Source organism: Megascapheus bottae, chromosome 12, assembly GCF_031878675.1.
Source record: "Megascapheus bottae isolate mThoBot1 chromosome 12, mThoBot2.hap1, whole genome shotgun sequence".
NCBI lineage: Eukaryota > Metazoa > Chordata > Mammalia > Rodentia > Geomyidae > Megascapheus > Megascapheus bottae.
Genome location: NC_143520.1, coordinates 40,593,946 through 40,606,092, shown reverse-complemented (window position 1 = coordinate 40,606,092; position 12,147 = coordinate 40,593,946). Strand labels below are relative to the sequence as shown.

At 42.2% G+C, this 12,147-nt stretch overlaps 1 protein-coding gene across 1 annotated transcript in view; it reads right to left on the bottom strand.

Annotated features, from left to right (window-relative positions):
• Window positions 1-3,112: 3,112 nt before the first annotated feature.
• The window catches only part of Lct (lactase), a 53,347-nt gene continuing 44,312 nt past the window's right edge, over window positions 3,113-12,147 (bottom strand). The window contains exons 13-17 of the mRNA XM_090342876.1: window positions 10,986-11,095; window positions 7,635-7,769; window positions 5,580-5,803; window positions 4,192-4,419; window positions 3,113-3,724 (exon numbers count right to left, since the gene is read on the bottom strand). Of these exons, the coding sequence (XP_090199002.1) occupies window positions 3,510-3,724; window positions 4,192-4,419; window positions 5,580-5,803; window positions 7,635-7,769; window positions 10,986-11,095 (912 nt within the window). The 3' untranslated portion in view covers window positions 3,113-3,509. The remainder of the gene's footprint in view (window positions 3,725-4,191; window positions 4,420-5,579; window positions 5,804-7,634; window positions 7,770-10,985; window positions 11,096-12,147) is intronic.

The window sequence follows — 12,147 nt, the reverse complement described above, 5'->3', positions numbered from 1 at the left end:
TGGAGTCTGGTATTGTAATACCACCAGCATTGCTCTTTTTGCCTAGAATTGTTTTGGCTATTCTAGGTCTTTTCTTGTTCCATATGAACCTTTGGATTGTACCTTCTATTTCAGTAAAGAATGTCTTTGGGATTTTGATGGAGATTGCATTGAATTTGTATATCAATTTTGGCAGTATAGCCATTTTCACTATGTTGGTTCTCCCTAGCCATGAGCATGGGATGTCTTTTCATTTCCTAGTGTCCTCTTTAATTTCTTTCATTAGGTTTTTATAGTTTTCATTAAATAATTCCTTTACATCTTTGGTTAAGTTAATTCCTAAGTATTTTATTCTTTTGGGGGCTATTGCAAATGGGATCATTTTCTTCATTTGGCCTTCTGTTTGTGTATTGTTGGTGTACAAGAAGGTTACTGATTTCTGAAGGTTAGTTTTGTGTACTGCCACTTTGATAAAGTTGTTTATTAATTCTAGGAGTTTGGGAGTGGAGCTTGTTGGGTCACTCAGGTAGAGGATCGGGTCATCTGCAAATAGGGATAGTTTAATTTCTTCTTTCCCTATGTGGATCCCTTTGATGTCCTTTTCTTGTCTTATTGCTCTGGCTAAGGGTTCCAGTACTATATTGAAGAGAAGTGGAGAGAGTGGGCATCCCTGTCTAGTTCCTGATTTTAAGGTAAATGGTTCCAGTCTTTCACCATTTAGTATAATACTGGCTGTAGGTTTTTCATATATAGCTTTATTTTAAGGAAGTAATTTGTTATTTTAATGACAAACTGCTACAGTGAACATACTTGAAGGGAAGGTATAGTGTTGCTGTGAAAATGTACCTGTAGAATACATTTGTATAATTCATTTAGTTAAATGATGGCTATAGCTTATGAAAGATGCTAAATTGGTTCCTTTAGAAACTATGAAGCTACTGCACTCAGTCCAATACTTTATCCTCCACCATGTGCCTCCCCTCCCCGCCCTCCTACTACAGTCCTGGGGCTTTTACTCTGGGCCTGGTTCCTGTCTCTAAGCTTTTTTTGCTCAAGGCTAGTGCTCTTCCACAGTACCACTTCTGTCTTTTTGAGTGGTCTATCAAAGGTAAGAGTATCATGATTTCCTGCCTGAACTGCCAGGATCTCACCCTGTTGAACTGCTAGGATTATAATCATAAGCCACCAAGCAACTATTTTATATTGTAATGCATGACTAGTTAGCAATGTTAGCATATATTTATGTCATCAGACTTATTAGTGTCTTTTAAGGTTTGTGGGTCCTGATATAGCTCATAAATCTTTTTACACTTAAAAATACAGTATTCTGGGGCTGGGAATGTGACTTAGTGATAGAGTATTTGCCTAGCATGCACAAAGTCCCAGGTTTAATTCCTCAATTACCACATAAACAGAAAAAGCCAGAAGTGGGCTCTGTGGCTCAAGAGGTAGTGTGCTAGCCTTGAGCAAAACAAGCCCACAGATAGTGCCCAGGCCCTGAGTTCAAGCTCCAGAACTGGCAGAAAAAAAAATTAGTATTCTTTGTTTTTTTTGAGGTTTTTTTGCCAGTCCTGGTCTTGAACTCAGGGCCTGGGCACTGTCCTTGGACTTCCTCAAGGCTAAAGGTCTACCACTTGAGCCTCAGCACCACTTCTGGCTTTTTTCTATGTATGCGGTACCGAGGAATCGAACCCAGGTCTTCATGCATGCTAGGCAAGCACTTTAACCACTAGGCCAAACTCCTGGCCAAAATTAGTATTCTTATACATTCCTTTTACATTTAAACCTGGTATCCATGAAAGGTTCTGACTCCTTTCATATCTATGGATAAACTACTAGTTAAGGGGACATCCATCTCTGTCCTATCTGATTTGACCTGCTATCTTGCCTTATTCTAAACTTTATTCTCATGGAAAGTAGTAATAGCTGCAACTATATATTTCTTTACTACCATACTTTTTTTTTTTGTCAGTTGTTGGGCTTGAACTCTGGGCCTGGGCACTGTCCCTGAGCTCTTCAGCTACTATCCTACTCCTTGAGCCATAGTGCCACTTCCAGTTTTCTAGTGGTTAATTGGAGATAAGAGTCTCACAGACTTTAGTTTCTGTGCTGGCTTTGAACCATGATTCTCAGATCTCAGCCTCCTGAGTAGCTAGGATTACAGGCGTGAGCCAACACGCCCTACTACCTACCATACTTGTTTACTTAGCTTTATAATCTGCTTCGATTTTTTTTTTTTTTTTTTTTTTGCCAGTCCTGGGACTTGAGCCCTGTCCTTGGGCTTTCTCAAGGCTAGCCACTTGAGCCACTGCACCACTTCCAGCTTTTTCTATATATGTAGTACGAAAGAGTTGAACCCAGGTCTTTGTGCATGCTAGACAAGCACTCGAACCACCTGGTCCTGGCTCTTTCAAGTTTAATAGAAAAAACCAGCTGGGTGCAGTGGTTCACACCTGTAATCCTAGCTACTCAGGAGGCTGAGATCTGAGGATCACAGTTGAAAGCCAGCCCAGACACTAAAGTCCGTAAGACTCTTTATCTCCAATTAACCACTAGAAAACCAGAAGTGGTACTATGGCTCCATAGGTAGAGTGCTAGCTTTGAGCACAAAGAGGCTCAGGAGCCAGACTCTGAGTCCAACCACCACAACCAACAACAAAAAGTGCTTAATATCATTGTGAGCTCTCATTGGACAAACATTTCCTATGAACTGAGAAAAAAAATTTTACACCATAAATTCCCAACTACTTCCAGGTTGAGACAACAGTGGAACATAGGATTTATAGACATATTTCAGATAATGAACAGAAGCCCCAAATCACTTTTATGTTGATGTGAGTGGTGCTGGGTCAGGTAGTGGGTCAGTTAAATTAGCATGCCTGACTCCCGCCATTTGTTGATGGGTTTCTAGTTTTGTTTGTGTGTATGTCACTTCAAGTCAGTCATCTCGTATTGGCAGAGCCAGACACATAGGAGATAGGAGTAAAGATGTTTAAAGCTAGAGAATAGTGGACCAAAGGCTGCCTCTTTTTTGTAGGTTTTGGTGGTCCAAGAAAAATAAGCTGAAAGTCTTGGTCTAGTTTGGAAAAACTATTCCATTAAAGCTACTTTTCAATAAGAAGATGAGACATGCTGCATATTACTGATTTTATTTTCTGAAAATCATGTCATGAGGAAGGAGAAAGCTTGAAAAGAGGGCAGATGACATTGCAGTTCACCTATTTCTTCAAATAAAGAACATTTATTTGGGTTTTTTTCTAAATTGAAAAATTCTGGGATGACAGGTTTGTTAAGTTCAATTAAGAGATCAGTTACTGGGCCCATTCAGTAGCTGTATATTCCTATAAGGGACCCTAATGAACTTCCAGTACTGCATATATTTCCTTCCAGGTGGCAGTCATCTCTAACCATATAGAAGGGTTTCTTTCTGAAGGTCACAATGGGCAGAGGTTATGACACAAGTTTGATGGTGACAAAGGCAGTTAAAAAGACTAGGCCACATTGTAGAACTTAAAAAGGTAGTAAAATTGTCAGAAGGAAGAAATAGTACTAAATTCCTGTTGGCTTGGTTGTGTTTTCCTTTGTTTGGAGTGCTTGAAGCACGTGAATGATAGAAATGCCAAACCACAAACTCCAAGGAGCAGAAGAGAAAAGAGTACATACAGAGCTGTCTGTGCATTTGTGGTGCTGAGCCTTAACCCCAGGAAGTGTACCTCTTCTTTCACAGGGCTGATGGTGGGTTCATCTAGGAGAGGACATAAGAGTACAGTTTATGTTCCTGTGTTGAATTACCAGATCACTGTTGCCCTAGAACAGCCCTAGTCTGGATCCCTTCAGACTGTAGACCCCAACGTACCTGACACATGCATGGACAGAGCAAGTACACTGCTGTGGCAAAAGGTACACTTCACTCTCACTGTGAATAATCTCTGAAGAATTCTCTATAGGCAATGCAAATGTAATCTGCATTGAATAACTTTAAATTTGCATGGTGATTTATACTTTTTCAGTCACAAGAGGCACTACACTTTGATCTGGTTTGCACAGTTGTCCTGGGCACTTATCAAGTGCCTGAGATGCCACAAGAAATTGTGGATAGGAAGGAAGCAAGAATCTAACTCCGTTCCTTCTTACACTTGCACTCCAGGGCTAGATGAGTGAAAAAGGCCCTCTTACCCTTTAACTTTGATCCCTCCAAGAGCCACTTCTTACCTTCTAGCTGGAGGCAAGGGTGAGGTCCTGCTGCAGGATCAGGGAAACCGTTGCACCGAACTACAGAAGCATAGAACTTGGCTGATGCTTTGGGGATCCTTGGCAGAGAAAGGTCAGTGAAGTTCACAAAATACAGACCAAACCTCTCTGCAAAGCCTGTGGCCCATTCGAAGTTGTCCATCACACTCCAAACTGTATATCCTCGAAGGTCCACCTTATCCTGCACAGCTACACAAGCAAAGGCCTGGTTAGTTCTTACCTTAGCAAAAACCTCTCTGCCAGGCTGCACACAGCTCTATCCCAACTTGCAGATTGAGCTTAGACTGTTTTCTCACAAAGAGCCCCTTCCATTGCATGATTGCTGGTCAGGTATCTGTGGTAGAGCTACAAACCTAGCATTTTTCCAGTGAGGTTCAGCCCTGAATGGAGTATGAGTTGACTGAGCCATCTACCCTCTTAACACAGGAAATTGGCTTGAGTCAAGGCATTGGCACGTCAATTCTCTTTCCTACACGAAAGCAGTAGCTCTTAGAAACTACTTTAACTTGAAGACGATTTCCTGTTTTCATAGCTAATGTGAATCATACTCATTCCCCTTGAACTCTATCTCAGGGTGTGATACCCAGGGTCTCAAAAATTTGCTTGAGGACGGGGCTGGGAGCCTAACCTTGTGGTAGAGTGTTTGCCTAGCACTTACAAAGACCTGGGTTCCATTCCTCCATACCACATATATAGAAAAAGCCAGAAGCAGTGCTGTGGCTCAAGTGGTAGAGTAGTAGCCTTGAGAAAGCCCAAGGACAGTGCCCAGGCACTGAGTACAAGCCCCAAGACTGTTTAAAAAAAAAAATTGCTTGAGGGGCCGGGAGTTTGGCCTAGTGTTAGAGTGCTTGCCTAGCATGCACGAAGACCTAGGTTCGATTACTCAGTATCACATGCACAGAAAAGAGCTGGAAGTGGTGCTGAGGCTCAAGTGTAGAGCTCTAGCCTTGAAAAAGTCCAAGGACAGGGCTCAGGCTCTGAGCTCAAGTCTAGGACTGGCAAAAAAATAAAAATAAAATTGCTTGAGGAATAAAAGGATCTAACCAGGCATCCTGCCAATTCCTCCTGTCCTGTTGAGATGGTCACTGGTATGCAGACAACAGGGAGGATTAAAGCAGGCAGAGAACTCAGGCCAGGAGCTAAGGATCCTATATGGGCCCTTGCCCACATACCTGGGTTTGCTTGCTTAATGTATATCTAGGACCCCAGCCCCAAAGAAAGGCTTATAACTCTGCAGGAATAAAAAGCCTTGTCTTCCTGTTGTGATGTCAGGTTGCAGTTCTACTCTCCTACAAAACCAGGCAGTGTTTCCAGCAGTAAATGTGGGGGAATTAAGGCAACCATCTTACCTTTGAGAGCCTCATTGATATAGCTGCGGAGATAGTAGATCCTAGCAGTGTCATTGAGATCTGATTCTCTCCGTTGGGATACGCCATTCTCTGTGACATAAATTGGAGGGTTGTTGTACTCTTCCTTCAGCCAATTCAGGATCTTCCTGAAGCCAAAAGGTGTCATCTTCAGCCAGAAAGAGCCAGAGTCTGGCCAAGAGCGGTCTGTAATGGTGGCAACTCCTCTACAAGTTCAAAAATGAAAGCTTACATCTTGTATATTCCAAGATGCCATTTACACTTTAGGTTGTACCTAGACTTAAAGGTCATACTAAAATCAAAAGAATCAGAATGCCTTAGAATCCACTCCTACTCTCTTCCTCAATGCTGATATAACTTTGGGCTTGATCTCTTCATTCTTTGAGCTTCCCACCTATGTAGAAGAGAGATGTCACTTGCTAAGCCTCACCTTCCATGGTTTCTGTACATTCGTGCCCTTTCATAGTAATATGAATACCCTGCACCTCCTTAGCTGCCACCTTCCAATAAGATGCAAGTATATGATTATGTGATCAGAAATTAGGCAGCCTGGCTGGTTGTGGTGGGTAGCTCAAGCTCACACCAGTAATCCTAGCTACTCAGGAGGCTGAAATCTGAGGATCAAGGTTCAAAGCTAGCCTGGGCACAAAAGGACCTGAGACTCTTATCTCCAATTCATCTCTAAAAAAATGGGAAGTGGGGCTTGGCTCAAGGAAAGGGCAAAGCCCCATGACCCAGCAAAAAAAAGAAAATTGGACAGCCTCCTGAGTATTTAAGATTATAGGAGAGAGCCATTGGTGCCTTCTGCTTTGTCTTCAAGGCCTGAACCCCTGTCCAGCAACCAAATAGGAGGGGGACAGTTTCTGCCAGAAAAGCAGCGCTCCTGAGGGAAGACACAAAGCTGAGATACATCCTAAATCCTACATCTCTACAATATAGACCAGCCATTTAAATAATTATTACACATCCTTGGGGAAAAAAGTGTTTGCTTTCTCAGAGCCTGGTTTCCCCCCCCCTTTTTTTAAGCATTTTTTTGGAGATTAACCATAAGGGCACAAAAAGAGAAGAGAAATAGTACATTAAGAATAACAATCACAGAAGGTAAACCTCTTGTTTCCATATTCTAGAGTTCATTTCAGCATAACATAGTTTTTTTTGAAAGATTATATTTTACATATTTCAAATGTCATGTTTAAGAAGGGAATCTAAATGCAAACACAGATTTTAGAACATAATTAAAATTAAGCTGAGGGTTTGTATGTCATAGATATATAGATTGATATAGATTGATATGTAACATCAACATCAATCTGTATAACATTATGTCTAGAGTATATAAAACCTAGTTTCTCTTAATAGAACAGAATGTGGGCCATTGTATAAGCATATAGAGATTGGGAAGACTGTTCAGGCACCAGGAGAGCCAGAATATGCAGAGGTCCAAGGTTTCAGAACACAGCATGTCCAAAGAAGCTTGTTGAAGAGCAACAAATTTATGTTTGCTGTAATAAACTACAAATTATAAAGATGTAAATACAGGCTGGAAGTGTGGCCTAATAGAGTACCTGCCTTGCAATTTGCAAGACTAGGCTCAAACCCCTGTATTGCTCCTCCCCACCAATAAAAAGATACAGGTTCCTCACATATAACTTGTTACACTTACTATAGGTAGATTTTTCATATATAATATATTGTAACAAATATATGCTTTAATTATTTGCACAAAATAATGATTTGGCTTTTGCCTTGAAAGAGGAAGAAAAATCTAATGTTACTTTGACTACAATCTGAGAATTGAAACAAATTTGGCTGGGAAGAAAAAAAAAACTTTCAAACAAAGCAATCTGTCCCAAGGGGAGCTCCTAGGAAACCTTACCTTGTTATGGTCAACTTCTACAGGTTTTGAGGTCTCAGCTAAAAAGTAAACTGGCATATATGGCTCCAGGACACCTATCTGAGGCTGTGCAGGCCTCCGAGTTTAAGCTGGACTGAGCACCTTTCTGTTCTTTCAAAGATTGTTCCAGGTTCCAGACTTACCTATCTGAATCATAGGAGGAGACAGCGGGGTGATAATTGAAATTGTAAGCCAGGACTGTGGTGTAGTGATTAAATCCAAAAAAGTCATAGGTGCCATTGATCCTTTTCTTCTCACTATCTGTAAACTCAGGGAGCCTAGGTGGAAAGAACAATTAAGGAGTAATGAATTTTAGGAAGACTCAAGCTTAGATAGAGTATTAGGGAGCAGAATCAGGGAGCACCCTAAACTTGAAATATTAGGGGAGCTGCCAGGAAGAAAAGAACTTTCAGGTAGTGTGGGAAACAATTGAGACTCCTTGTGTGTGCCTGGATGCACACAAGATAGGCATGGTAGTAATTCTAATTTCTATTCTGGTACTTATTTGGAGATGAGTCTCATTGATGGCTTATTGCTACTTGGGAAACTGAGATCTGAGGCTCATGGTTGAAAGTTAGCCCTGGCAGGTTAGCTCCCTTGAGACTCATCTCCAAACAACTGGTCCCTGAAGGAGTCACATTTTCCATTTATAAGTCATCCCCCTAAGAGACACCCTCACTCACAAACTCTTTATATCTTCAAACATTAGCATACACATGCAACTGTTTCGTTGTTGCCTGTCCTGGACCTTGTATTTGGCCTGGGTTTTGGCCCTGAGTTTTTGTGCTCAAGGCTAACTCTACCAGTTGAGCCACAACTCCACTTTCTTTGGTGGTTATTTGGAGATGAGTCTCACATTGTTGCTCTGGCTGACTGGGCTGCAGTCCTCAGATCTCAGCCTTCTCAGCACTGTTGGCACCCAGCACATTAGACATTTTAAAATCAAGAGACTGTCTGAGCCATGCACAGGGAACTTATGTCCATAATCCTAGCAACTCAGGAGGCTAAGATTTGAAGATCCTGGTTCAAAGTCAGCCCAAGCAGTTAAGTCTATGAGACTTTTTTTTTTTTGCTGGTCCTGCAGCTTGAACTTCAGTGTCTGGACTCTATCCCTGAGCTTCTTGTGTTCAGGATTAGCACTCTACCACTTGAATCACAACACCATTTCTGGATTTTTCTGAGTGCTTGATTGGAGATGAGTCTCTCTAATTCTAGCTACTGAGGAGGATGAGATCTGAGGCACATGGTTGAAAGCTAGCCCTGACCCCCCCGCCCCCCCCGCCCCCCTCCCCCAAAAAACTAAGTCTTTTGAGCTGGTCTTTTAGCTATGTTAAAACAATACTTGTTCATATCCCCTGTTTATAACAAGTGTCACAGACCAGTGACTGTCACTTTGTTCCTTTCCACACACCTCAAATGCCAACTGGATGGTTTTGTGGGGTTTTTTTGTTTGTGGTCCATCATGTGGCTTAGACTCTAGATCTGGGTACTGTCCCTGAGCTCTTAAGCACAAGGCTACCACCCTACCCCTTGAGCCACAGCACCACTTCCAGTTGTCTAGTGATTAATTGAAGGTAAGAGTGTCATGGTCTTTAGTGCCCGAACTGACTTTGAACCATGATCCTCAGATCTCAGCCTCCTGAGTAGCTAGGACTATAGGCGTGAGCCACCACGCCCAGCTCCAACTATGTGATTCTTAAATCTAATGTGAATCAGGTGTTGGTGGCACACACCTGTAATTCTAGTTACTAAGAAGGATGAAGTCTGAGGATCATGGTTTGAAGCTACTTTGGGCAGGCAAATCTGTGAGACTTCTCTAATTCACCAGCAAAAGACCAGACTGGAAGGTTGCCCAAGTACTGGAGTACCAGCTATGAGCAAAAAACTTCAGGTTGAGAATTCATGTTGCATGCATGCACACATCTACACACACACAAAGGGCTCTGGAGGCAAACAGCTTGGTGGTTCAAATCCTACTACATAACTGAGTTTTTTTTTTGTTTTTTTTTTTTTTTTTGCCACTCCTGGGCTTGAGCTCAGGGTCTGAGCACTGTCCTTAGGCTTTCTAGAGGCTAGAGCTCTACTACTTGAGCCACAGTACCACTTAGAGCTTTTTCTATGTATGTGGTACCAAGGAATCATGACTGCTAGGCAAACACTCTACCATTAGACCAAACTGCCGGCCCTGGGTTTACTTTTTGATCCTTAGTTTACTCATCTTTAAAAGCACCAATGGGGGCCAGGGTATGGCCTAGTGGTAGAGTGCTTGCCTAACATGCACGAAGCCTAAGAAAGCTCAAGGGTGGGCTGAGAGTGTAGTCTAGCTTGCTTAGCATACATGAAGCCCTGGTTTCGATTCCTTGGTACCACATACACAGAAAAAGCCAGAAGTGGTGCTGTGGCTCAAGTGGTACAACACCATCCTTGAGAAAGCCCAAGGATAGTGCCCAGGCCCCTGAGTTCAAGCTCAAGAATTGGCAATCATAATGTAAGTACTAATGGACTTCTGGCAATTCATTGGACAGTAAATTTTTATTTTGTTGATAGTACATTCTTGATTCACCAAATATACACAAGCTATAAGTATGCACAATTCACACACACACAAAAATGGCTAAAGTACATTTTAAAGTAACGAGAAGGTTGGTTGCAGTGGCTCACGCCTGTAATCCTAGCTACTCAGGAGGCTGAGATTCGAGGATTGTGCTTCAAAGACAGCCCGGGGACTAAAAAGTCCATGAGACTCTTATCTCCAATTAACCACCTGAAAACCGGAAGTGGGGTTGTGGCTCAAGGGGTAGGGTGGAAATGATAGCCTTCTTTTTCTTTCTTCCTGTGGGCCTGGGCACTGTCCTTTAGCTTTTTTGCTAAAGGTAGGCTGCTAGTCTACCACTTGAGTCACAGCTCTACTTCCCAGCTTTCTGTAGGTTGGAGATAAATCTGATGGACTTCCAGCTGGCTTCAAACTGTGATTACAGGCCTGAGCTACCAGTGCCCAGTTGATTGATGGCTATGGTGGTGCTGCTCCTGAGCTTTTCACTTAAGGCTGGGGTTAACTAGAGATAAGAGTCTCACAGACTTTCCTGCCCAGGGTAGCTCTGAGTTGTGATCCTTAGATCTCAGCTCTTGAGTAGTTAGTATTACTAGTGTGGGCCACCAGTGCCCAGCTGATTGCTGCTTGTGGGCTGGACTGGGCCTCAAAGTAGGGATATTTCTATAGCAAACTATTGCCACCTGCTTGCCAAAGGACAAAACATGTGTCTGGCAGTCCCCTATTGCTATACACACTTACCCTCAATGTAACGATGTAGGATAGAATGTGCTAGGGGGAAACAGTGGATGCCCTGGAGACAAATTTCCTGGCTATTTTGAATTATTATCCTGGTAAATAATAACTTCTCTTTCCATCACATAAAATCTTCCCAGCAAAGAAGATTATCTGTCTAAGACCTAGCTCTTAGTCTCTGGGTTTACCACTGAGCACAGGACCTTACCGGGACCTGTTGAGGCCTGCAGCCAGGCTCCTTTCACTGATCCGTTTCTTCATCACCTCGGGGTAATCTCCATTCTTGAAAATAGGATGTGCAAACCAGCCTGCAAAAAACTACAAAAAGAAGGGTGGGGTGAAACGGTCATTACTGTTGTACACACTAGGAGGCAGCAGCCAGCATCCCTGCTCGCAAGTCCCCGCTTCAGAACCTCTGTTCACTTTCTCCAGCCCCCCAAAGGTAGCTGTGCAGGTGCCCACAGGTCTTCCCAGTTGCATCTGTTTGCTTGGGTGCAGCAGGGCACATGGGGCAAGGCTGTATTCCCAATGATTGTGACTGGAGGGGAGACACTGAATAGAACACTGGCTCTTGCTCTACACACGTATTTCCTACTTTTCCTTTAGGAAGCTCTGATTGAAGACACACATGAAAGCCTCCAGGCTGATTCCTTCTCCAGAACAGCTGTTCTAGTCCTTTCATTAGAAATGCCTAAACAAAAACATCCTGGCAGCCCCTTCTGCTCCTTTTTTGCTGGGAAGAGTTCTGAGGATTAAACCTAAGGTTTTAAGCAGACTACTTACCACTGAGCCCCAGGCACAAAACCTATTTTTTAAATGACAAGTTTAACAAGTGTTCAAGGAGGGAATCTCTGTTTACAATCACTGGGACTTAGTATTTAGAACTTAATAAAAATTAGGCTAAGGGACAAAACCTACTTCTCTAATCAGGATAAGGCTATCCTCATTTTTTAAAATTTTTTATTATATACTTTTTTAATTTTTTTTGCCAATCCTAGGCAAAGGTATACAAACATTTATTGCAAGTTTTACATGACATGGGAGCCTTTGTATAAGGAAATGATGATGATCCATAGATGCAGTAAGAGCTGAACATACATATCCTCAATTGGACAAAAAGTATTAAGTTATGAAAAACTAAAAATAAAAGAGAGAGTAGAAAGGAAATATTTTTTCTCTTCTACTTTTCTCTTTTGGCTATCCTTATTTTTAAGAAGATCATTCATAGTATCCAAATCTATAAAACCTGAGAGGCTTTGTTGGTCTCTCCAGGCTGATACCTGGAATATGAGTGGGGCCTTCTACTCACAGGTAAGGCTTGGAACACACATAATCATGCTAAAAGAGGTTTAAATGCACTGTAACAAATT